This window comes from Nerophis ophidion, linkage group LG03 (genome assembly GCF_033978795.1).
Source record: "Nerophis ophidion isolate RoL-2023_Sa linkage group LG03, RoL_Noph_v1.0, whole genome shotgun sequence".
NCBI classification, from domain to species: domain Eukaryota; kingdom Metazoa; phylum Chordata; class Actinopteri; order Syngnathiformes; family Syngnathidae; genus Nerophis; species Nerophis ophidion.
Window position 1 is genome coordinate 62,788,132 of NC_084613.1, and position 27,039 is coordinate 62,815,170.

The following is a 27,039-nucleotide window of genomic DNA, read 5'->3' on the forward strand; positions in this document are numbered from 1 at the left end:
TAATGATAGTCATTTGTTGTGGCAAAGTCCTTCATTTACCTGAATGCAAGATGACCCCTCTTTTTTAAGACCTCTTTTTTAACTATATTCTAATTTAAAGGGTAATTGTGATACATTTTGTGTTTCCTGACTTTTAAATGTTGGATACTTGTGTTTAACTATGTAAAAGCATCAAATCATGAGGTTTATCCAATCCAAACCACTTTATTTATATATAACATTTAAAAAAAAAATACAAGTTTTACCAAGTGCTGCACAGTAGTTAAAACACACTTTTAAGAGCAGGATAAAATGAAGGACAATCAAGTGTAGGGTTGGGTATCGAGTATCGATTGGAACCAGGACTAACTTTCCAATTCTCCCGGAATCGTTCAAAAGTTTAAATTTCGATTCCTAGTTTCAATACCCAGTCCGCCGACCGAAAAAAAAAATATGTCCGCCGACCGGAAGAAGAAGCCGCTGAACACCAACGAAGAAGCGCCCACCGCCGGAAGTGTTAGCATAACCGAGCCTATGTAGCCGAGCGAGTCAGTCAAGCATGGATTGCAGGCGTCGGCGGTCGAAAGTGTGGCTTTATTTTACTAAAAAAAATGAAATATCGGCGAAATGTAACACGTGCGACAGGACTGTTTCGTGCTTAGGAGGGTGCACGTCGAACATGATGAAGCACCTCCGAGTTCATGGAGTACGAATAAATGCGTGTCCCGTCTTCGACGCGCTGCGCCGACCGTCCTCCTCTGCCTCTTCCTCTGGCTCTGGCTCCGACGCCCAGCCTGGCACCTTTGGTGACTGCACTGCAGTCCGAATCCGGTAAGTAAAACAATATATATGCAATAAGTAATGTGTTTTGCGCCAACGTTGAGGCAGCTAACAAATTAGCCCGCGTATTTTTTCATAGACAATTTACAACCTGCTAGCCAGGCTCCGCGATGTGCTCAGCGTACTCCGTTCACCGTAGCGGCAATGGGGAAGATGTCGGTGCCACAGACGGAAGAGTGCCACAGAAAGGTCACTGCACACATAGTCAAAAGACTGCATCCCTTTTCAGAGGTAGAATTTCCAACATTCAGGTTAGTTAAGCAATAACGTTAGAGCTAAGCTAATTGATACTGGGCTAAACAGTAACAGCGACATTACATGTTTGTTTATTTTTGCAGGGATAAAACTCTCAACCCAAAATACATACCACCTTCCAAGGACTACCTGTCAAACACATTGATCCGGCATGGTACAAGAAGAATCGGAATCGAGAATCGTCAGGAATCAGAATCGAAACAAAGAATCGGAATCGGAATCGTTCGAATTCAAACGATACCCAACCCTAGTTATAAGATGTGATTTAAAGCTCATTGAATAGGGAGACATCCGAATAACCAGAGGGATAGTTTTCAAAAGTTTCAGAGCCACAACAGAAAACGCACAATCATCTCTGGATTTTAATCATGTTTCCGAGCGTCCCTGGTTCAATTCCCACCTAGTACCAACCTCGTCACGTCCGTTGTGTCCTGAGCAAGACACTTCACCCTTGCTCCTGATGGGTGCTGGTTGGCGCCTTGCATGGCAGCTCCCTCCATCAGTGTGTGAATGGGTAAATGTGGAAGTAGTGTCAAAGCGCTTTGAGTACCTTGAAGGTAGAAAAGCGCTATACAAGTACAACCCATTTTGGGGACCAATTCATGATTTCATGAATTTTGGCGTGAGCTTGCACGTAGGCCTGGGCCGATAAAATTTTGCTTAAATATATTGACCTTCCGATTACAGCCGATAAACCATATTGTTGTCTACATTATTTTGAAGTCAAATTAACCACTGATGGAATAACAATACATAATAATAATTCAAGTATACCCTTTCAAATGCAGTACACTTGTATTTCTAGTATATTTTTAAATTGTAATTGGAATGTTTAAGTATAAAAATATAATAAAACAAATACAAATAAAATGTTCCATCCTTATTCTTTCCATCCTTTGTAACTGAGCTACTGTGTGGAACAATTTCCCTTGTGGATCATTAAAGTTTGTCTAAGTCTAAGTTAGTGAAATTTTGCACTTGATTAAAAATCACAACCAAAAGCAATTAAATGTTCTGTCTACCGGTTAAGGAGGTGGTGAGGGATCCTCAGATGTAAACAACCAAAACAATAAATAAAATGGCTAAATAATATTTTTTGTGACGAAAATTATTCAGGGTATCATTATTATTACGGTATTGTTGAGTGTGCTCATAAAGTAATTATACCCACACAAAAATCATTTAACCAAGTTGTATTGAGGAAACATAAAATATTGTTCTGGGTTTATAAAAGCCATTTTATGTTTGTGTGTGTTTAAGTACGTTTTCATTTTGTAAAGGTTTTAAAAGGTTTTTTTTAAATGAACGCAAATCAGGCAATCATTCTTGTCCTGATGTGGAATCTGAGCCGAGGATGTCGTTGTAGCTTGTGCAGCCCTTTGAGACATTTGTGATTAAAGCCAATATAATAGGCTGACCATACGTCCTTTTTTCCCCGGACATGTCCTCTTTTGCGGCGTTGTCCGGCGTTTCCGGGCGCTTTTTTTTAAATGCGTCAAATGTCCGGCATTTTGAATTAGGGTTGCGTGTATTTGTTGGCTGAGTTCTTAACGTTTACTTTCAGAGCGTGCATATCACAACATACAAGATGCCGTCATGGCGACACACCACCCCCCTTTACCGGGCCACCGCATGCTCGTCACTCCTGTTGCATGCTGGGTAGTGTAGTCCTTTTATTCCCTGGCTCATAACATCACACTAGCTGTAAATGTTGTAGCGACTGGCTACGGGGTGTTAGCCAATGGCTTTGGTTGGGGGGTGGGACTTCCGGGGAAGTTAGGGAAGTGATGCTATTGACAGGAAGTGTTGGTTCGAGTTTTGCCCGGAAAAGGAAATAGACTTCTTGGTAAACACTAAGGTGAGTGTAAGAGTCCAGAGATTTAAGCGTAAAGCATATAACGTATGTATGCCCTGGCACAAAATTATTATCATTTCATGACCCAAGCAAAACACTTTTTACAGTTTTATACTGAAATAAATACACCTACAACTTATTAAATAAAAACTTAGAAAAAACTACCACCAGCGGTAAAGTTTAGATCCATGAAGGAAAGAAGAAAGTGAAGGAATGTTTATAACTGAATACATTTACATATGTATACACATTTGTTTTTCTTTTTTTATAATTTTTTTTAATGAATTAAGTAACATTTATGACAACCTTTTTCCAAAACACGATATAGAATGTGAGATACAACAGGATAATGAATACGTTTATCATTTGTTTTCAAAACGCTTACAAAAAAGTGGGACCCCAAATATTTACTGTGGGACCCCAGTTTTATGACTTGATGGGGTCCCTGGGACCCTATTTTAGAAATCCCTAGCGCCAACACAGCCGTCAACAGAGGAGAAAAAATGCTTTATTTAAATAAATACATTATTTATAAAGTAAGTTCGAGTATCATTGGCAAATTTTCACTAACTCCCGGCCTTGGCGTGCTGCCCACCTTGGCATACTGTATATATGTCCTCTTTTGGGATTTAAGAATATGGTCAGCCTACTATATAAGTAAAATTTGATTGATTGATTTATTGACTTATTGTTCAGTTAATTGATTTATCTATATCGGCCAAAAGGAACAAGCGGTAGGAAATGGATGGATGGAATATCGGCCCAGGTCTACTTGCACACAGTTTTGGATGCCTCTGTTTGCGGGGTTTAGCAGTCTGGCTATGTTGTGACGTAACAACGAGGTGGACATACTTATTTGGACATTAAGTCAAGCTCAACAGGCCTGAAGCAGATGGGGAGGAACTTCACTGCTTCAGGCTATGAGGGGAAAACAAAGGGAGGATCAAGTATTATTTTCATGTAATTTTAGAATGTGCATAATAACGCCGACTTGCAACATGCATTGACATTAATGCTGGTAAAAGCAGCTTTTTTATGCATTCTCTAAATAAATTGAATAGTGTGCAGATGTACCTAATTTTTATTAAGTTTATTTTTGACTTTGTCTGGAAAATAATGGCGGTTACGAGATCAAGATATATATTTGAACTAGTGACGTGCTGTCAGTGCCTCACCTGCCACCAGGTGGCTTAACCATGAGATGTTCCACAACAAAGTAATACATTGAAATAAGTTTTATTATTTCTCTTTTGGTTTATGCTTCCTATGTGATTCTGGTGTGGTTCCTGTATATTTTGATAATTTTCATGGTCGAAATCGCGGAAATTCCATGTTTCCTGATCAAACCAATGCAGCAGATGAGAAGTGAGGCAGACACAGGCGGTGCCTCCTACAGCTACAAACACAGTGTGTATTGGGCATGCGTGCGAGGAGGCCATGGTTGTTGCCACGTGGAAAAGGCAGGTCTTGAGGCAGCAAGTACGTCTGCCTCAAGGTAGGGGGCAATATATTGTCAACTTGCAGTTCAATGCCTTAGCAGTACTCTGACTCGCCACACTGGGAGAAGGCAGCAGACTCAGGTCTCTCCAGCGGAAGCCAGCATTTTTTTCTTTTCTTTTTTTTTTAACTGTATTTATAACAAACATGGCATTTTTATTAGAGTAAGCCAGCGTTTGTGGGTGTTTTTTGTCAGATGCAAAAATATTGTTTAATTTCTGGGATTCAAATTTAATTAAATGAATGTTTCTGCCAATATGGAGGATTATATACTGTATCCAAGATTAAATACTTCTCTAAACTGGACTTTAAGACAAAATGAATGCGATCATACAAAGTAAGTTTTCATGGAGGATAGCTTTTGCTGCTTCAAATACAAATACAGAAAGGTAAGATACACTCACAATACTTGATTTATTTTGTTAAAAGCAAATGGGACCAAAAAGTATTTAATAACAACTTTATCAAACAGTTTCTGAACCCATTTACTTAATCATTATATCATTATGATAAGGTTTTTATGAAAGAGAATAACTCCCTTTTTTTCCTGTAACTCTAATGTGGAACCTAAATCAACAATGACTAGAGCTGCACATATGAATTTAAGTAAAACACAAAAATAGAATAAAAAAAGTATGTATGCCTCACCAGGTTCACTGCACGTCACTGATTTGAACGTTGTACATTTTCAAAAGATATATTATTATACTTTTTGGAGAGGGTGAGGAATGGTTTCATTTGCTATCTGTTAAACCCTGCATAAATGAACATCTTGCAAACAGACTCAAAAACCGGTTATAAAAGTAACTGTGGAGCAAAATGTACACCAAAGCATATCCAATACATATTATCTCGACCACAAGGAATTGTTTTAAATGTAGATCAAAGTTGTTTTGCGCAGATTTTTCTTCTGCAGTAAGCAGAAGCCAAATTGGTTCTGTGACGGCGCACTTGTATCTCAAATCAACGTCTCCCATTGAAATTAAAAGAAACTACAGCATCATTTTAACCTGTGTGGTGCCTTTAAAAAAACAACAAAAAAACTTTATACATAATAAATATAATATATACTGTATATATATTAAAAAATCACGGTGGAAGAGGGGTTAGTGCATCTGCCTCACAATACGAAGGTCCTGCAGTCCTGGGTTCAAATCCAGGCTCGGGATCTTTCTGTGTGGAGTTTGCATGTTCTCCCCGTGAATGCGTGGGTTCCCTCCGGGTACTCCGGCTTCCTCCCACCTCCAAAGACATGCACCTGGGGATAGGTTGATTGGCAACACTAAATTGGCCCTAGTGTGTGAATGTGAATGTGAGTGTGAGTGTTGTCTGTCTATCTGTGTTGGCCCTGCGATGAGGTGGCGACTTGTCCAGGGTGTACCCCGCCTTCCGCCCGACTGTAGCTGAGATAGGCGCCAGCGCCCCCCGCGACCCCGAAAGGGAATAAGCGGTAGAAAATGGATGGATGGATATTAAAAAATGCAATAAAATGTAGTGAAAGCTATTACAGTAGTTTTTTAAAGTAATGAGGTGGCGACTTGTCCAGGGTGTATCCCGCTCTCCGCCCGAATCCAGCGCCCCTCGAGACCTCGAAAGGGACAAGTGGTAGAAAATGGATGGATGGATGTAATAATAATTGACATCATTCACCTTGTAAAATGGACTCTTACGGCAGTCCTTCCAACTGCTTCTCCGTCAAACACACCATCAGCAGCTTTTTGGATTAATGTCCGTTGTTTCAATGTTATTTTGACATTATGGCAGGTGTTAGACTCATTCTGCTTCAGTATGGTGCTTAAAATCACTTAAAATTGCTTCATCAAGTTGTCTAAACACGTGGTCGTGTTTTTGATGATTTCTTTCTTTAAATAAATGATTATTATCCACTTCAGCACTGTTCTTTACGCTAATTTTCTTCCATCCCATGCTTAGAAAAACAAAGTTATGTCGATCTGTAGCTATAAGCTACAGAATAAGACCGGATATTTTGGCTGGATCTTACATTGTTTACTGTGACATTTGCTACTCCAAATAATGGCTGGGATGCTTGTAACTTAAACATTTAACCGAGAGACAGCGCTTCTCAAAATGCTCTTGAGTCGTGGCACACTTAAGTTGAGGTAACACTGTATATTTGGGTCATTACGGTATGTGGTTGCCATGGTGACACCGCATGCAATTTGCACTCACTGCTTGTTTAAACAATAAGATCATCGTCAGCAATATTTATATAAAAACAAAATATGTTACTGTTTAGCACATCCTAAAAAACACAACATAAAGTGGTATTAGTTTATTTACTTAACTCAGCGTTTCTCAAAGTGTGGGGCGGGCCCCACTGGTGGGGAATAGAGACATGACAGGTTGGGCGCGAGGAACGGAAGGAAATTTCACTTCAATTTTTTTTATTTTATTATTATATTCTTTGATTTTTTTTTTTTTTTACAATGCTTTAATTTTTTATACACACTGTAAATCACTTTGTGATTCTGTCTGTGAAATCCGTGATGTAAATAAATGTGAATTACTTATTTTTCCTCTAGGCTTTAAATTTCTAGGTAGGAGCGAAAGTTTGACATATATAGCAACATTAACTAATGGGGGCGGGGCTAAGCGGAACAATCATTCACGCGGATGAGTAGCAGGCTAATGTGTGGACCACAATTACTCAAAATGGATACATTTGTGACTCGCACCTCAAAGGTCGTCAAATCAGAGCCAGCCCCTGCAGAGAAACAAAAATCTGATGAGCTTAATCACCCAAAAAGCCAACCGAAAAGAAAATATGATGAAGGGTATCTTGCTCTTGGATTCACGGCTATGGTGGTGGGGGCAGAGGAGAGACCCCTGTGTGTTCTGTGTCCAAAACCGCTTGCAGCAGACAGAATGAGACCCAACAAATTAAAGAGACACCTCGAGACCACACACCCCAATCACGTCAATAAGCCACTTGATTTCTTTCAAAGAAATCTGGCAGAATAGTTATTTTATTTATCATTGAACTTGATGCAAGTTATACCACAGATGCACAGTTATTTTATTTGTTATTGAACTTGATGTTATTTTATGTTATTGAGTTTGAATGTATACAACTTGAATGTTACTTGACGTTCAATAAATTTGAAAATGTTAAACTTGGCATTAGCGTTCTGTTGGGGCGATGGGGGCAGGTGGGGCTTGAAAACTCCCCCTTGTCCAAAGTGGGGGATGACAAAAAAAGTTTGAGAACCTGAGAACCACTGACTTAACTGAAGAACCAGGAATTTATCAGTGGTCCAGAGGTTTTAATTTGTAAATACACTTTTATCCATCCATTAATTTCCTTCAGCTAATATGGGTCTGGTGGATTGGTGTCAATGTTCTGCACATTCCTTGTGTTAGTCCCACATGGAATAAATCTACTATAAAAGTATTTCTCCCCTCCAGTCAGCCGTACTTACTTCTGGTCCATTATTCGTTTTTTTTGCCGGAATGCTCCATGTTGCGTAGAAGATATTTTTTTGTTTTTTAACTCCATCGTCAACTTTACAGATTCCACATCTGCTGTGTTGTAGTAATTGTCACATGGCACATGGCATTAATCATATGTCACACACAGTAGTTGCAGTTACACCCACCTGTTGTCTTGTTCCATGGGGAAAAAGAGAAGTCTATTTAAGATGTGGCGCTCATTTAACAGCGCACCCGGCAGTTAATTGGGGCACAGAGTCTAAGAGTGTGAAGGACATTCGTTCGGACATTATAATGCATTGATTGCCACAGTTTCTTGACATTGGTCAGATTTTAAACTGTTTCTTCAAGGCAGACTGGCAAATTGTAGCACATTCTGTCAAATTTGCGGGCTCGTATGTTAGCTGTCGTTGTCATGATTTCGAGATGCAACTAGAATGCACGAATGCAGCTTGCAGTTAAAAGAATATTTAATTACCACCAGTAGTCCAACTCTACATACCGTATTTTTCGAACTATAAGTCACCGATTTTTTCATAGTTTAGCCAGGGGTGCGACTTATACTCACGAGTGACTTATGTGTGAAATTATTAACACATTACCGTAAAATATCAAATATTATTTAGCTCATTCACGTAAGAGACAAGATGTATAAGATTTCATGGGATTTAGCGATTAGGAGTGACAGATTGTTTGGTAAACGAATAGCATGTTCTATATGTTATATTTATTTGAATGATTCTTACCATAATATGTTACGTTAACATACCAGGCACCTTCTCAGTTGGTTATTTATGCATCATATAATGCAGTGCTTCTCAACCTTTTTTCAGTGATGTACCCCCTGTGAAATGTGTTTTAATTCAGGTACCTTCTAATCAGAGCAAAGCATTTAGGTTGAAAAAAAGAGATAAAGTAAAATACAGCACTATGTCATCAGTTTCTGATTTATTAAATTATACAACAGTGCAAAATATAGCTAATTTCTAGTGGTCTTTCTCGAACTATTTGGAAAAAAAAGATATAAAAATAACTAAAAACTTGTTGAAAAATAAACAAGTGATTCAATTAAAAGATAAATATTTCTACACATAGAAGCAATCATCAACTGAAAGTGCCCTCTTTGGGGATTGTCACAGGGATCCATCTGGATTCATCAACTTAATTCTAAACATTTCTTCACAAAAAAATAAATCTTTAACATTAATATTTATGGAACATGTCCCAAACATTTTTTGCTGTCAACACTGAATATTGCATTGTTGCATTTCCTTTCACAGTTTATGAACTTACATTCATATTTTGTTGAACTATTATTCAATACATATATTTATAAAGGATTTTTGAGTTGTTGCTATTTTTAAAATATTTAAAAAAAAATCTCACATACCCCTTGGCATACCTTCAAGTACCCCCAGGGGTACGCGTACCCCCACTTGAGAAACACTGATATAACGTACACTTATTCAACCTGTTGTTCACTATTCTTTATTTATTTTAAATTGCCTTTCAAATGTCTATTCTTGGTGTTGGGTTTTATCAAATACATTTCCCCCCAAAATGCGACTTATACTACAGTGCTACTTATATATATATATATGTATATATATATTTTCCCTTCTTTATTAAGCATTTTCGGCAGGTGCGTCCTATACTCTGGAGCGACTTATACTCCAAAAATTGCGGTAAAGACTGTCGTGCAGGGGTGTACAAGAAACAACAGAACACTAGTACGGTCAGGCGCGCACAAAAAGACGCTGGGAAAACAAGACTACACTTAAGGTTAGCCATGAAAAGAAAGATGAGCTTGCCACAGCAGTCAGTTTTCAAGTGCTGACTAAGATGCGAGGCTGGCTTAAATAGGCTGTTGATTACTAACTCACCCCAGGTGGACATAACAGCGCTCTGAGGTAGGAGTCAAGTCACTTCAGGAAGGACTAACTAAAACAGGAAGAGAAACCAAAATAAGAGCGTCAGACCGGAACTAAATCATCAAACATAGGGAAATACCAACAAACTCAAAATAAGGCAGGGCCTTGTGTAACAGGGCTGGGCGATATACTGTATCACAATGTACATTTGTTATATTGATCGATATCGATAGTTATTGATATTTTTATGAACTATGAAAAATTTTGACCAGGAGAAAAAAAATTTAATCTTTTCAAATGTAACCTTCCTCTGATTATAATCCCCTCAGCTATCAAGATAGAAAAAAGGAAATGTCAACACACGCATTAATGTGCATCCATCCATCCATCCATTTTCTACCGCTTATTCCCTTTTGGGGTTGCGGCGGGCGCTAGCGCCTATCTCAGCTACAATTGGGCGGAAGACGGGGTACACCCTGGACAAGTCGCCATCTCATCGCAGGGCCAACACAGATAGACAGACAACATTCACACTCACATTCACACACTAGGGACCATTTAGTGTTGCCAATCAACCTATCCCCAGGTGCATGTCTTTGGAAGTGGGAGGAAGCCGGAGTACCCGGAGGAAACCCACGTATTCACGGGGAGAACATGCAAACTCCACAAAGAAAGATACCGAGCCTGGGATTGAACCCAAGACTTCAGGACCTTCGTATTGTGAGGCAGACGCACTAACCCCTCTGCCACCGTGAAGCCCAATTAATGTGCAAAGTAAGGAATTTGTAAGAAATGCTTGATAAAAAGTGGAACACAATAAGTGCGAAATGTGTGAAAATGTAAACATAAAGAAACCTGAGAGGAAATTATTTCTTGCAGGTTTACAGCCAGGAAGTTACGGGGTCTGTGTAACATTTAATTTGGCCTGTTATTCCTATTTAGGAAGGGAAATTAATTTTTGTTTTGCAGTAATTATTATTTAAATATTATTGGACCAATTTTTAGTTTTATAGGAGCACATTTTTTATATTCTGTTATTCATTTTAGTTATACTCTTCTTCACTTTATTTCCCGCATGTAGTTTCCGCACATCTGAATAGGGAATGGACGTCAGTTAAAAAGAAAAGATGAGTGCGGTGAAAGACTACGGTGCTTTTGAAAATATTTTTAAAAACTGCCATTCTGTTGAGGTAACTTTTCCTGTTTCATATACTCACTCTCTGTAGCACTCATCGTGCAGAAAATCATCGGGTCCTTCCCATTTCTCATTGACCATTTCCTGTTTTGCTAGCGTACCAGACTGCGAGTGCCATTGTTCATGCAACCAACCATTCTTCATTATTTCCGGTTTCTTCAGACCAAAAAAAAAAAATGTATCCATCGCATTTTGTATTGATATCGTTGACATGTCTACCTCAATATATATTGTAATCTTTTTATCGGCCCAGCAAAGCTATATCTCCCAAAAATTTGAGAGTGAAAATTGCCAAAATTTGCATTGCCCAGAAACGTCCTTCCAGGATTGTAGCAAAGGCTGGGAAGAAACGTTAAACTCCAGCAGGATTAATTCAAAAGGGAAAACCTGTCATTTCAAATACAGTGGTACCTCAACTTCACAGTGTTTTGAGATGACTATCTTTTGAGTCTCTTAGCGAATTGTTATGCTTTAAATTGAAAGAAAACATTTGAGTTACTAGCATCCCCTGCCATTAGTTGACAGTGCTGAGATGAAGCGGATCATATTCATTAAACAGGAACATTATCACCAAACCTATTCAAGCGTCAATTTATACCTTGATGTTGCAGGAAAAACACCATGTATTTTTTTAACCGATTTCCGAACTCTAAATGGGTGAATTTTGGCAAATTAAACGCCTTTCTGTTTATCGGTCCTTTAGCGATGACGTCAGAACGTGACGTCACCGAGGTAACACACCCGCCATATTCATTTTCACATTACAAACTCCGGGTCTCAGCTCTGTTATTTTCCGTTTTTTCGACTATTTTTTGGAACCTTGGAGACATCATGCCTCGTCGGTGTGTGGTCGGAGGGTATAACAACACTAACAGGGAGGGATTCAAGTTGCACCATTGGCAAGAAATCTTCCGCCAGACCCCCATTGAATGTACCAGAGTCTCTTCACATTTGACCGGCGATGCTAAGGCAGACATGGCACAGAGATGTATGGATAACCTGCAGATACATTTGCAACGATTAAGTCAACGAAATCACAAAGGTGAGTTTTGTTGATGTTGTTGACTTATGTGCTAATCAGACATATTTGGTCACGGCATGACTGCCAGCTAATCAATGCCAACATGCTATGCTAATCAATGCTAACATGTTATTTACGCTAGCTGTATGTACATTTGAAACTAGATACCCACACTTAATGCGAAACAAACACTTACCAATCGACGGATTTAAGTTGCTCCAGTGTCACAAGATGCGAAAGTCCTGATCGTTTGGTCTGCACATTTTACCGGCGATGCTAATAAGGCAGCCATGCTATTGGCCACTTCATTAGGTACACCCACACTCTGGCCGAATAGCGTCAAAAGCTATTCGCTCAATAGCTTCAATTTCTTCTTCAATTTTGTTTTCGCTATCTGCCTCCATACTCCGACCATCTGTTTCAATACATGCGTAATCTGTTGAATCGCTTTAGCCGCTGAAATCCGAGTCTGAATCCGAGCTAATGTCGCTATATCTTGCTTTGGTAACCGCCATGTTGTTTGTATTGGCAGCCCTGTATGACATCACAGGGAAATGGATAGTGGTTTCGAAGATAGCGAAAATAAGGCACTTTAAAGCTTTATTTAGGGATATTCCGGGACCGGTAAAATTTTGAAAAAAAATTCAAAAAATACAACAAGCCACTGGGACCTGATTTTTATTGTTTTTACCCCTTTTGAAATTGTGATAATGTTAAAAAGAAATCATCAAATACATGACCAAGATGTTGTTAACATGATGAAGCAATTTGAGCGTATTACTTTTAGTCTTCACCATACTTAAGCCCAATGGGTCTAATGCCAGCTGAGAAAGTTAAATTGATATCTAAACAGCAGACATTCATCCATGAAAAGATGGAAATGCTGCTGATAGTGTGTTTGACGCAGAGGAAGCTGGAAGGCGTACTTTACATTTACTCTCCAAGGTAAATGCTGTTCATTATTATTGCATTGCTTCATAAAACTACTGCAGTTGTTAGTAATTAATTTTATTATATTGTTTTTGCGACACTAAAATGGCCCTAGTGTGTGAATGTGAGTGTGAATGTTGTCTGTCTATCTGTGTTGGCCCTGCAATGAGGTTGCGACTTGTCCAGGATGTACGCCGCCTACCGCCCGGATGCAGCTGAGATAGGCTCCAGCCCCCCCTGCAACCCCAAAAGGGACAAGCGGTAGAAATTGGATGGATGGATGGGTTTTTGTACAATATTTCTGAACCAAAAGTTGGTTTGCTTTTTAAAAGAGATGTTAAATGTTATAATTGTCTCTTTTTGGGAGGCGGGGGGCAGCACATAATACATTGATTTCCATTCATTTCAATTGGACTTTTGAGTTTCAAGTACCAATTAAAGGCCTACTGAAATGAGATTTTCTTATTTAAACGGGGATAGCAGGTCCATTCTATGTGTCATACTTGATCATTTCGCGATATTGCCATATTTTTGCTGAAAGGATTTAATAGAGAACATCCACCATAAAGTTTGCAACTTTCGGTGCTACGAGAAAAGCCCTGCCTCTACCGGAAGTCGCAGACGATGACGTCACATGTTTGATGGCTCCTCACATATTCACATTGTTTTTAATGGGAGCCTCCAACAAAAAGTGCTATTCGGACCGAGAAAACGACAATTTCCCCATTAATTTGAGCGAGGATGAAAGATTCGTGTTTAAAGATATTGATAGCGACGGACTAGAAAAAAAAAAAGTTAAAAAAACAACAACACGATTGTATTGGGACGGATTCCGAAGTTTTTAGACACATTTGCTAGGTTAATTCTAGGAAATCCCTTATCTTTCTATTGTGTTGCTAGTGTTTTAGTGAGTTTAATAGTACCTGATAGTCGGAAGGGTGTCTCCACGGGTGTTTTGACGCGCAGTGTCTCAGGGGAGTCGACGGCAGCTATGGACGGCACAAGCTCAGCTTTTCTCCGGTAAGAACTGACTTTTTAACCACAAATTTCTCACCGAAACCTGCTGGTTGACATGTGGTCGGGATCCATGTTCTCTTGACCGCGCTCTGATCCATAGGAAAGTTTTAACTCCAGGAATTTTAAACAAGGAATCACTGTGTGTTTGTGTGGCTAAAGGCTAAAGATTGCCAACTCCATGAACAAATTGCAAAAGATTCAGCAACACAGATGTCCAAAAAACTGTATAATTATGCCGTTAAAGCAGACGACATTTAGCTGTGTGTGTGTGTGCAGCGCTCATACTTCCTAAAGACCCGTGACGTCTTGCGTACACGTCATCATTACACGACGTTTCGAAGACGAAACTCCCGGGAAATTTAAAATTGTAATTTAGTAAACTAAAAAGGCCGTATTGGCATGTGTTGCAATGTTAATATTTCATCATTGATATATAAACTATCAGACTGCGTGGTGGGTAGTAGTGGGTTTCAGTAGGCCTTTAAGGTACCAATTAGGTACCAATTAAGGTACCAATTAGGTACGATTTATTGTATCTGCTTTGTGACACCAGTACAGAAACTTTTTTGACGCTATTAGTTCATTCGAGAATTGTGAAATACAGTATCTACTAAACGCAATGCACTGAACATCAATGTTGCATTTCACCAGCATACCGCATATAATTAAAACAACAATACAACATCACACATCCTCTTGAGGCAGTTTAGCTGGGATCATTTTCAAAATGTTTGCAGGCTCTTTGGGTCTTTCTTTGGGGTATAGTGTATTGCAGGCCTATTCAACTACATATTGAAGAGGGCCGCAGTTTCAAGGGCTCAGGGGCCGGACTACAAAATGTGGATGTTTCGTGAGAAAGTGTTGCGCTGGTTATATTTCTTTGAGACTGAGTTTACTTAATTGCAAAATAAAAACAGCTTTCACACTGCACTGTCAATAAATTCAGTATTCTGCCCTCGCTTCCTTTTCTAACGCTTGCAGCATACCATGAATTGATTAACGTGGACCCCGACTTAAACCAGTTGAACAACTTATTCGGGTTACCATTTAGTGGTCAATTGTACGGAATATGTACTGTACTGTGAAATCTACTAATACAAGTTTCAATCAATCAATCAAAGGTAGTTAACAGTATGAAGAAAAAGAAACTCCAGTTAATGCAGAGGATTAATGTTCCTGAAATTGGTAGGTTGTGAGTTCAAACCCCAGCCGAGTCATACTAAAGACTATACAAATGGGACCCATTACCTCCCTGCTTGGCACTCAGCATCAAGGGTTGGAATTGGGGGTTAAATCACCAAAAATGATACACGGGCGCGGCCACCGCTGCTGCCCACTGCTACCCTCACCTCCCAGGGGGTGAACAATGGGATGGGTCAAATGCAGAGGACAAATTTCACCACACCCAGTGTGTGTGTGACAATCATTGGTACTTTAATTTAATTAATTTAAGTATAACATCCATTGTGTATTTTACATAAATAAAATAGAAGGTTTAGTGTTGATATATTCACACAATAAACTACAAATGTTTACACATATATAAATTACAAGATGTTCACACGCCAAACATTGTATGTGACTTATCACTATTAGTGTTATCGCCCTCTACTGGTCAAATTTAGCACTACATGTATTAAACTGTGATTGTTACTCTCAGACAAAAAACAACATGACCACGAATACAAAAGACATCTCGAAGTCATCAATTTCAATCCAAAACAAATGATACATCTTTATGCACACATTGTATATACTTTAGAATGTTTCACCAAGTTTCGCGATGAAGCTTACGTGCTGGAATTTCTGCCATTGTTGCTGCTTGTCTGAATCAATGTGTTTGTCGCTTAAAAGGTCCGCCAGAAACAATGACTCTAGCACTTTTTCATTACTTTTTAGTAAAGTAGTCTTCTTTTACTCACCCCGCTGCTGCTTCATTGTGACAAATGTGCCTCGCTGTTGCCCCCTGCACGGTGTTTTTAAGCATATCCCGTTTATGGATTCCAATTAGCCAATTATCAGGCCGCCTGTTTTTGTCCATATTTTCCCCTTCCGGAAAAAGACAGCAAATGCTCAATTATGTTATGTTTTATAAAATTGTCTTGTTGTCTGAGGTGTGTTAAGAGTGAATTTATCCTGATAATTGGCTCCAAAACAAGTCAGGACCAGTTATTGTAAATTTTGAACACGATTAATACTTCCTATTATTATCTACCAACACTCTTCCTGTCTGTGGGGAACGGTGACGACGCCTCTGAGCTGTCGATGTGTACATTTTGTCATGTTACAGAAAGTAGCCAATCAGGAAGCTAAACAAACACCCATTAAAGCTAATTTATTGAGAATATAGTCACCTTGCTTGCCGCCCCTGACTGCACATCACTGAACAGAAGTATGAATCACACTACATTAGTATCAATCTGATACCAATACCCACCTTGGTATCGATGCGCCCACCTCTTTATATCACTTTTGTTTCGGCAAGATTTCGGGTTTGAAGGATTAGAGTCTGGCTCCGTTGTGGGCCAGAATTGCTATGTGTGTGCTCTGTTGATATTATCGTAGCACACCACACACATAAAGATCAAACTGCTCAATGCCTGATTTTTTTGTCTGCTATAGCTCGGTTGGTAGAGTGGCCGTGCCAGCAACTTGAGGGTTGCAGGTTCGATTCCCGCTTCCGCCATCCTAGTCACTGCCGTTGTGTCCTTGGGCAAGACACTTTACCCATGTGCTCCCAGTGCCACCCACACTGGTTTAAATGTAACTTAGACATTGGGTTTCACTATGTAAAGCGCTTTGAGTCACTAGAGAAAAGCGCTATATAAATATAATTCACTTCATATGTGGTGTCCGTAACAGATAAAAAATATTCCATCCATCCATCCATCCATCATCTTCCGCTTATCCGAGGTCGGGTCGCGGGGGCAGCAGCCTAAGCAGGGAAGCCCAGACTTCCCTATCTCCAGCCACTTCGTCTAGCTCTTCCCGGGGGATCCCGAGGCGTTCCCAGGCCAGCCGGGAGACATAGTCTTTCCAACGTGTCCTGGGTCTTCCCCGTGGCCTCCTACCAGCTGGACGTGCCCTAAACACATCCCTAGGGAGGCGTTCGGGTGGCATCCTGACCAGATGCCCGAACCACCTCATCTGGCTCCTCTCGATGTGGAGGAGCAGCGGCTTTACGTTGAGCTCCTCCCGGATGGCAGAGCTTCTCACCCTATCTCTAAGGGAGAGCCCCGCCACCCGGCGGAGGAAACTCATTTCGGCCGCTTGTACCCGTGATCTTATCCTTTCAGTCATGACCCAAAGCTCATGACCATAGGTGAGGATGGGAACGTAGATCGACCGGTAAATTGAGAGCTTTGCCTTCCGGCTCAGCTCCTTCTTCACCACAACGGATCGATACAACGTCCGCATTACTGAAGACGCCGCACCGATCCGCCTGTCGATCTCACGATCCACTCTTCCCCCACTCGTGAACAAGACTCCTAGGTACTTGAACTCCTCCACTTGGGGCAGGGTCTCCTCCCCAACCCGGAGATGGCACTCCACCCTTTTCCGGGCGAGAACCATGGACTCGGACTTGGAGGTGCTGATTCTCATTCCGGTCGCTTCACACTCGGCTGCGAACCGATCCAGTGAGAGCTGAAGATCCCGGCCAGATGAAGCCATCAGGGCTACATCATCTGCAAAAAGCAGAGACCTAATCCCGTGGCCACCAAACCGGAACCCCTCAACGCCTTGACTGCGCCTAGAAATTCTGTCCATAAAAGTTATGAACAGAATCGGTGACAAAGGACAGCCTTGGCGGAGTCCAACCTTCACTGGAAACGTGTCGGACTTACTGCCAGCAATGCGGACCAAGCTCTGACACTGATCATACAGGGAGCGGACCGCCACAATAAGACATTCCGATACCCCATACTCTCTGAGCACTCCCCACAGGACTTCCCGAGGGACACGGTCGAATGCCTTCTCCAAGTCCACAAAGCACATGTAGACTGGTTGGGCAAACTCCCATGCACCCTCAAGAACCCTGCCGAGAGTATAGAGCTGGTCCACAGTTCCACGACCAGGACGAAAACCACACTGTTCCTCCTGAATCCGAGGTTCGACTATCCGGCGAAGCCTCCTCTCCAGTACACCTGAATAAACCTTACCGGGAAGGCTGAGGAGTGTGATCCCACGATAGTTGGAACACACCCTCCGGTCCCCCTTCTTAAAGAGAGGGACCACCACCCCGGTCTGCCAATCCAGAGGTACCGCCCCCGATGTCCACGCGATGCTGCAGAGTCTTGTCAACCAAGACAGCCCCACAGCATCCAGAGCCTTAAGAAACTCCGGGCGGATCTCATCCACCCCCGGGGCCTTGTCGCCGAGGAGCTTTTTAACTACCTCAGCGACCTCAGCCCCAGAAATAGGAGAGTCCACTACAGATTCCCCAGGCACCGCTTCCTCAAAGAAAGACGTGTTGGTGGGATTGAGGAGGTCTTCGAAGTATTCCCTCCACCGATCCACAACATCCGCAGTCGAAGTCAGCAGAACACCATCCGCACCATACACGGTGTTGATAGTGCACTGCTTCCCCTTCCTGAGGCGCCGTATGGTGGTCCAGAATCGCTTCGAAGCCGTCCGGAAGTCGTTTTCCATGGCTTCCCCGAACTCTTCCCATGTCCGAGTTTTTGCCTCCGCGACCGCTAAAGCTGCACACCGCTTGGCCCGTCGGTACCCGTCCACTGCCTCCGGAGTCCTATGAGCCAAAAGAACCCGATAGGACTCCTTCTTCAGCTTGACGGCATCCCTCACTGCTGGTGTCCACCAACGGGTTCTGGGATTACCGCCACGACAGGCACCAACAACCTTGCGGCCACAGCTCCAATCAGCCGCCTCGACAATAGAGGTTCGGAACATGGTCCACTCGGACTCAATGTCCCGCACCTCCCTCGTGACATGTTCAAAGTTCTCCCGAAGGTGTGAATTGAAACTCTCTCTGACAGGAGACTCTGCCAGACGTTCCCAGCAGACCCTCACAATGCGCTTGGGCCTGCCAGGTCTGTCCGGCATCCTCCCCCACCATCGCAGCCAACTCACCACCAGGTGGTGATCGGTAGAAAGCTCCGCCCCTCTCTTCACCCGAGTGTCCAAAACATAAGGCCGCAGATCCGATGACACAACTACAAAGTCGATCATGGAACTGCGGCCTAGGGTGTCCTGGTGCCAAGTGCACATATGGACACCCTTATGTTTGAACATGGTGTTTGTTATCGACAAACTGTGACGAGCACAAAAGTCCAATAACAAAACACCACTCGGGTTTAGATCCGGGCGACCATTCTTCCCAATCACGCCTCTCCAGGTTTCACTGTCGTTGCCAACATGAGCGTTGAAGTCTCCCAGTAGGACAAGGGAATCACCCGGAGGAGCTGGACCTATTCTAAGATTTAGAAAAACAACCTTTGTGTGTACCAGCCTTATAAAAACGCTAATTAACCCTGAGGTAATCAATTACCACTGCATGTTAATGGCCAGTTAGCATGCACATACTTCTGCCAATACTGTCCTCTGAGCTCTGGGGCATCCCGGTCAATAGGAGCTCATTTGGAATGTGTTTAATTGTGGGTGGCTATGGCAACAAAGGCTAGAGTCAGAAGGATTTGGCTTTCACTTTTCGGACATGACCTAATATGTGTTGGTGAATGGGGAATCAACCCTTAAAAACACGAGTCTTCAATGTTTTCAAACAGACAGATGGAGCGAGGACCCTACTTATACATCGTCTATTCAATTGTGCATAAATTAAACTGCTCCTAAAGGGACATTGTTTTGTGCAATATTCTTATGGAATCTGTTTTATAGTGTAAGTCAGATCTTAAAGATACAAATAAAGTTGTGCTGTTTACGGTACCAGACATGCATGCGTGAGATTGGGCAATACCAATACCGACACCGATCACATGTATTGTGACTTTGTAAGCTAGACCCCAAGATGCAAAGACTGGAAGCAGTTGTGTATCAAAAATTGTCCTTTAAAAAACGGTTTTAACCCACGTCTTGTGGAAATATCAAAAAGAGATGGTACACAGAAAAGGGGTACTATGAAGAATAAAGAAACACAAATAAAAATAAACAGGTAACCAGGCTAGAAGGCAGGGCTCTATGGTAACATTGGGAGATGTCATGATGATACAATTTACCAGCTAGGTGATGGTAACACAAGAAAGCACAAAACATATCTAATAGGCTCTAGGACAGGGGTGCCCACACTTTTTCTGCAGGCGAGCTACTTTTCAATTGACCAACTCGAGGGAATCTACCTCATTTATATATATCATTTATATTTATTTATTTATGAAAGGGACATTTTTGTAAACAAGTTAAATGTGTTTAATGATAATACAAGCATGTGTAACACATATAAATGTCTTTCTTTCACGAAGACAAGAATATAAGTTGGTGTATTACCTGATTCTGATGACTTGCATTGATTGGAATCAGACAGTAATGATGATAATGCCCACATTTTCAAATGGAGGAGAAAAAAAGTTGTCCTTTCTGTACAATAGCACATGAAAGTGGTTGGTTTTTGGCATCTAATTCATCCAGCTTCCATACACTTTACAAGAAAAACATTGGCGGCAAATTCCGTAGCTTGCTTGATTGACATTCACGTCACCCGAAGGTCTTGTGAGATGACGCTGGCTGCTGCCAGTTCATTATTATGAAAAAATGACAGAGAGGAAGGCGAGAAACACTTTTTATTTCAACAGACTTTCGCGCCGTCCCTTCCGTCAAAACTCTAAAGGCCAGCTTTCTGAGGGATCGCTTGTGCACGCCAGTTTTCCGAGACTCTGTATTTAGTTAGCGCAGGCAGCATGAAGCAGGGCTTTTATTGTGAAGATAGGAAATGTGCAGTCGGCCTTTAGAGTTTTGACGGAAGGTACGGCGCGAGAGTCTGTTGAAATAAAAAGTGTTTCTCGCCTTCCTCTCGGTCATATTTTAATAATAATGATCTTGCAGCAGCCAGCGTCATCTCACAAGACCCTCCGGTACCGTGAATGTCATTTAAGTGACGTCTTGGTGAAGATTGATGATCACTAATTTTTAGGTCTATTTTTTTTAAAAGCCTGGCTCGAGATCGACTGACACACCCCAGCGGTCGACTGGTAGCTCGCGATCGACGTAACGGGCACCCCTGCTCTAGGAGGTTAGAAGAGTTGTTCATGAGATTCTTGTTCAAGAACGTGTTAGGAAAGAACGGACATCTCTCAGCAGCACACCAGCAGTTGACAATGGGTGGAAACAATCAGCATCAGGTGGTCCAGTAGCTCCACCTCCAGTCCAAATGATAGCTGCAGAAAAAGGGAAAAAAGAGACACATGAGAATACAGGCGCAGGAAGATTGAAAATCAGTGGGGCATGAACAAAGTATTAACAATATCAGCACGCTATTTTAACTTAACAACAAAATAAAATCAAAAAGTACTATCTACTAGGGCTGGGCGATATGGCTGAAAACTGTATCACAATGTAAGACCAGGTAAAAATATATATTAAGTTTAAATGCGTTTATTTTAAATGTGCCCTTCATCTGATTATCATCCCATCAACTATCAAGGCAGAAAGGAAAGAAAATGTCAACACAACCATGGGAAACACTCAACATTTAACAATGACCTCTTAAAATTAAAGTGCAAAAATAAGAAATACGTCTAAAAGTCTAACAAAATAGTGCAAAGTGTGTAAATATAAACGTGATAATGAATAACTATTTTCTACAGGTATAGTGCTAGGAAGTAGAGGCTGCGCACTAACGAGTGAGCGCGGCTATGGTGGGGACGAGTGCCTTGCATAATTTACATTGGTCAGACTACAGTTCGTATTAAAACATCCAAAAAACACCCATAATGTCGAGGTACATTTTTATGTTTTATCAACAATTTATGTGGTATCTACTGTCCTCATTTTCAGTTTCTCTTCTCACTCCATGCAAAGAATCAACAGTGAGACAAGAAAATGGCGCAACCAAAATGATAGTTGATACTGTTACCTGATTGGCTGTTAGCATGTTACTCCCTCTAATTAGTGATCACTTCCTGCATTGCACGGCTACAAGAGAGCAAGTGCCTTTGCACATGTAACAAACCTTGCTTCGCAACTTTCGGTTTTTATCGACAAAGAAAAAACGTTCTATCATACACATTTTAGTGTCCATCGCGATTTATATTGATATTATTTTATCGCCAAGCCCTTCTATCTACTACTTGAACAAGTCCTTTTTTGCCCGCTTCCTCCCACCAATTTGCTTGAGAACCTATAGCTCTCATTGTAGCAACGTTATCACTACTTTCAGCTATTTATGTACTAACAAAATACCGTGGTACTAATGAATTAAAAAAGGTACTACTGCCTTTGGAGAAGACTTGTAGTTATTTTTCATCCACATGTACTGCCTGCCGTGCAGCGGTGACATTGCTGAGCTGAGGCGTGTGTCAAAACGCACACACAGCGCATACAATCAGAAAAATCGTCTAAAGACTAATGACAAAATAACAGCGAGTCTACTGGTTAATAAAAAGGCAATATGATGGCATTTGGGCTTCAGAACTTTCAATAAAGATGACGCTTTAAACACGGAAGTGCCACGAGGCAAGCTCTGCTTTAAAACATGCCTCGCCAAATGTGTCAATACAGCATTACCACTGTTGCTTCATATTCAGGTAAACATTTTAATAACAAACATTCAGACCTGCACAAATATTTTAAAGCTTGGCTGGTAACATAGTTAACAGGTTCCTCCGTTTAGCGTGAGATTTTGAGCCAAAACCTCCTTCCATCAGTTAGAGCTTTGAATGGTTGACTAAATACTTATTTTCCACCATAATTTACAAATACATTCTTTAAAATTCCTATAATGTGAATTCCTGGATTTTTTTTTCACATTCTGTCTCTCACAGTTGAAGTGTACCTATGATGAAAATTACAGACCTCTGTCATCATTTTAAGTGGTAGAACTTGCACAATCGGTGGTTGACTAAATACTTTTTTGCCCCACTGTATATACAAACCCCGTTTCCATATGATTTAAGAAATTGTGTTGGATGTAAATATAAACGGAATACAATGATTTGCAAATCCTTTTCGACCTATATTCAGTTGAATGCAGTACAAAGACAAGATACTTGCTGTTCAAACTCATAAACTTTTGATTTTTTTTTGCTAATAATAATTAACTTGGAAATTCAAGGCAGCAACACATGCCAAAGTAGGTGGGAAAGGGCATGTTCACCACTGTGTTGCTTCACCTTTTCTTTTAACAACACTCAATAAACGTTTGGGAACTGAAGAAACTAATTGTTGAAGCTTTGAAAGTGGAATTCTTTAACATTCTGGTTTTATGTAGAGCTTCAGTCGTTCAACAGTCCGGGGTCTCCGTTGTCGTATTTTACGCTTCATAATGTACCACACATTTTTGATGGGAGACAGGTCTGGACTGCAGGCAGGCCAGTCTAGTACCCGCACTCTTTTACTACGAAGCCACACTGTTGTAACACGTAGCTTGGCATTTTCTTGCTGAAATAAGCAGGGGCGTCCATGATAACGTTGCTTGGACGGCAACATATGTTGCTCCAAAACCTGTATGGCCCATTCAGCATTAATGGTGCCTTCACAGATGTGTAAGTTACCCATGCCTTGGCCACTAATACACCACCATACCATCACACATGCTGGCTTTTCATTTTGCTCCTAAAACAATCCAGATGGTTCTTTTCCTCTTTGATCTGGAGGATACAACATCTACAGTTTCCCCCCAAAAAATTAAATGTGTACAGTCAGACCACAGAATCACTTTTCCACTTTGTATCAGTCCATCTTAGATGAGCTTAGGCTCAGCAAAGCTGGTGGCGTTTCTGGGTGTTGTTAATAAATGGCTTTTGCTTTGCATAGTAGAGCTCTAACTTGCACTTGCACTAGACATAGCGACGAACTGTATTTAGTGACAGTGGTTTTCTCAAGTGTTCTTGAGCCCATGTGATGATATCCTTGTCAATCAGAGATTGATGTCGGTTTTTTATACAGTGTCGTCTGAAGGATCGATGGTCACGGTCATTCAATGTTGGTTTCCGGCCATGCCGCTTACGTGGAGTGAGTTCTCCAGATTCTATGAACCTTTTGATGATATTATGGACCATAGATGTTGAAATCCCTAAATTTCTTGCAATTGCACTCTGAGAAACGTTGTTCTTTAACTGTTTGACTATTTGCTCACGCAGTTGTGGACAAAGGGGTGTACCTTGCCCCATCCTTTCTTGTGAAAGACTGAGCATTTTTTGGGAAGCTGTTTTTATACCTAATCATGGCACCCACCTGTTCCCAATTAGCCTGCACACCTGTGGGACGTTCCAAATAAGTGTATGATGAGCATTCCCAAACTTTATCAGTATTTACTGCCACCTTTCCCAACTTCTTTGTCGCATGTTGCTGGCATCAAATTCTAAAGTCAATGATTATTTGCAAAAAAACAAACTTTAAAATGTTTATTAGTTTGAACATCAAATATGTTGTCTTTGTAGCATATTCAACTGAATATAGGTTGAAAATAATTTGCAAATCATTGTATTCCGTTTATATTTACATCCAACACAATTTTCCAACTCATATGGAAATGGGGTTTGTATATATATTTATTAACCGCCAAATTTTTAATATATATGTTATGTATGTATGTATGTATGTATGTATATATATATATATATATATATATATATATATATATATATATATATATATATATATATATATATATATATATATATATATATATATATCCATCCATCCATTTTCTACTGCTTATTCCCTTTGGAATATATATATATATATATATATATATATATATATATATATATATATATATGTATATATATATATATATATATATATATATACATACATACATATATATACATACATATATATATATATATATATATTAATCACTGTCAACAAATTGATTGTTGATTTTCCTCATAGCCAATAAAACAAATATATTTGAATGCATGTGAGGATGAGTGCGGGGGCGGTGGGTTAAAAGCTGATTGAGATGGATATGAGGTAATATCCCCTGGGTTAACAGTATGACAATAACAGAGATTCAGTGAAACACACACACACACACACGCACGCACACACACACACACACACACACACACACACACACACACACACACACACACACACGCGTCAGTGCAACATCAGGCTGGTCAATGACTTCATTTGTACCACCTCTTTGTTGCTGGATGGAGGCTTGCTGCTTCACGCAAATAATCTCTTTGTGTTTGGAACTGAATGCTATTGTTTTTATTTCCACCAGAAGCTTTCTACCAGAGGATTAACATGCATCTGATGACTTTTTTAATGGAGTAGAAAACAAGCAAAGCTGTGTGTCACTTAGCTGTTGACCAAAATGGACATCCAGCAACTACGGGTGCTGCGTTACGGCCTCCCTCAGAGCGTCAGCGACTCGGGGCTCTTTTATAACCACATCCTGTGCAGGTTGGTGCCAACTACTTTGTGTGCGTGCTGACGAGCAGTGATTGATGTCCAAGCCAAAGGGAAATGTTTGGACGGTTTGTTACCATTCAGATTATACTTGGTGATTCTGAAGCCCAAAATTTTGTTGGATTGTGTGCAATTGCACAGCGAATCTTTTCCTGTTGAATTCAATCAGAGCTAGAACAGTAATCTACAGTCTTAATCTTCAAACTGTTGTTCAGCCAAAGAATTGAGGTTATTTTGGATTAGCTTTTGTGTCTGCAGATCATTTCCTGGCAAACCTGTATTAGGTCTCAGAGCATCCTAGTTGCATCCTCTCTGTAGGATACTGTCAGTAATCGGGTCTTCTTTATTCCGAACCATATAGTATCTCTAATAGGCTCTTCATACATGTTTAATCCACTCACATATCTAACACTGCATTGCTTCTGGCTATAGCAGCCATATTTTGTTGTATATTTGCAGACCTCTGAAAAGGGGAAGTCAGGTCTGTGTTTTACCTTCTCCCTCATTCATAGTCCCCACAATATGCAGAACCAACATCGGGAGTTTTAATATATGCAAATCGCCTTGGCAGGGAAAACGGTATGTAGGTCACATATTGTAACTGTGTTATTTTATAACTGTGCAAATGTAGATGCGTTATAAACTGATGCATCGCTGCTTAGCTTTTATACAAACAACAGGACATTTAGCTAAGAACATAAGAACATTAATGTTGGCATTAATGCCATTAAGGCCTCGCTCTGTGCTGTATAGACACTCACTGCTCTATAGACGCACACACACAAACTGACTCCGATGGCTTAGCCCATTCTGCTGGGTTACACTGCACTTTGGGTATCAGCCATTAGATAAACACACTACAGTGTAGCTCAGCGGTCACAATCTGGTCATCACGGGGGTCACGCAGGCTTTGGCGACAGTATATGTAGATTATAGGATGCTTAACTGCACCGTATCAATATATATACACTGTACTTTTAAATTATGCTTTAGTGGAAGATATGGTCCAGTGCGTGGAAATCCTCAGTGTCTGTTTAGCAGACGCATAAATAACCAACTGAGGAGGTGCCTGGTATGTTAACGTAACATATTATGGTAAAGAGTCATTCAAATAACTATAACATATAGAATATGCTATACTTTTACCAAACATTCTGTCACTCCTAATTGCTAAATCTGATGAAATCTTATATGTCTAGTCTCTTACGGGAATGAGCTAAATAATATTATTTGATATTTTACGGTAATGTGTTAATAATTTCACACATAAGTCACTCCTGAGTATAAGTCGCACCCCCGGCCAAACTATGAAAAAAACTGCGACTTATTGTCCGAAAAATACGGTACTTAGTATTTGGTTTAATCACCAAATTGCTTTGTCTTATAATAACTGTGATAAAAAATTTAAGCATTTTGTGATCTTAAAAATTTGATGTATCAGTATCAACATTGGTATGACAAATACTGCCCCTGTAGCTACTTGGTAGGGCTGGGCGATAAGGTATTTTATTAATATCTTGATATTTTTAGGCCATGTCACGATACACAATATATATTGCGATATTTTGCCTTA

The 27,039-nt window shown here is 40.6% G+C and overlaps 1 protein-coding gene across 5 annotated transcripts in view; it reads left to right on the top strand.

Moving 5' to 3' along the window:
* The window catches only part of evla (Enah/Vasp-like a), a 102,958-nt gene that overhangs the window by 19,872 nt on the left and 56,047 nt on the right, over window positions 1-27,039 (top strand). Inside the window, exon 1 of one of the 5 annotated variants that reach the window (XM_061895855.1) lies at window positions 25,208-25,460. The exons of 3 other annotated variants lie outside the window; for them this stretch is intronic. In XM_061895855.1, coding sequence (XP_061751839.1) covers window positions 25,372-25,460 — 89 coding nt within the window. In that variant the 5' untranslated portion in view covers window positions 25,208-25,371. Of the gene's footprint in view, window positions 1-25,207; window positions 25,461-27,039 lie in introns of those variants that run through there. One more of the 5 variants, XM_061895860.1, reaches the window with a different exon arrangement.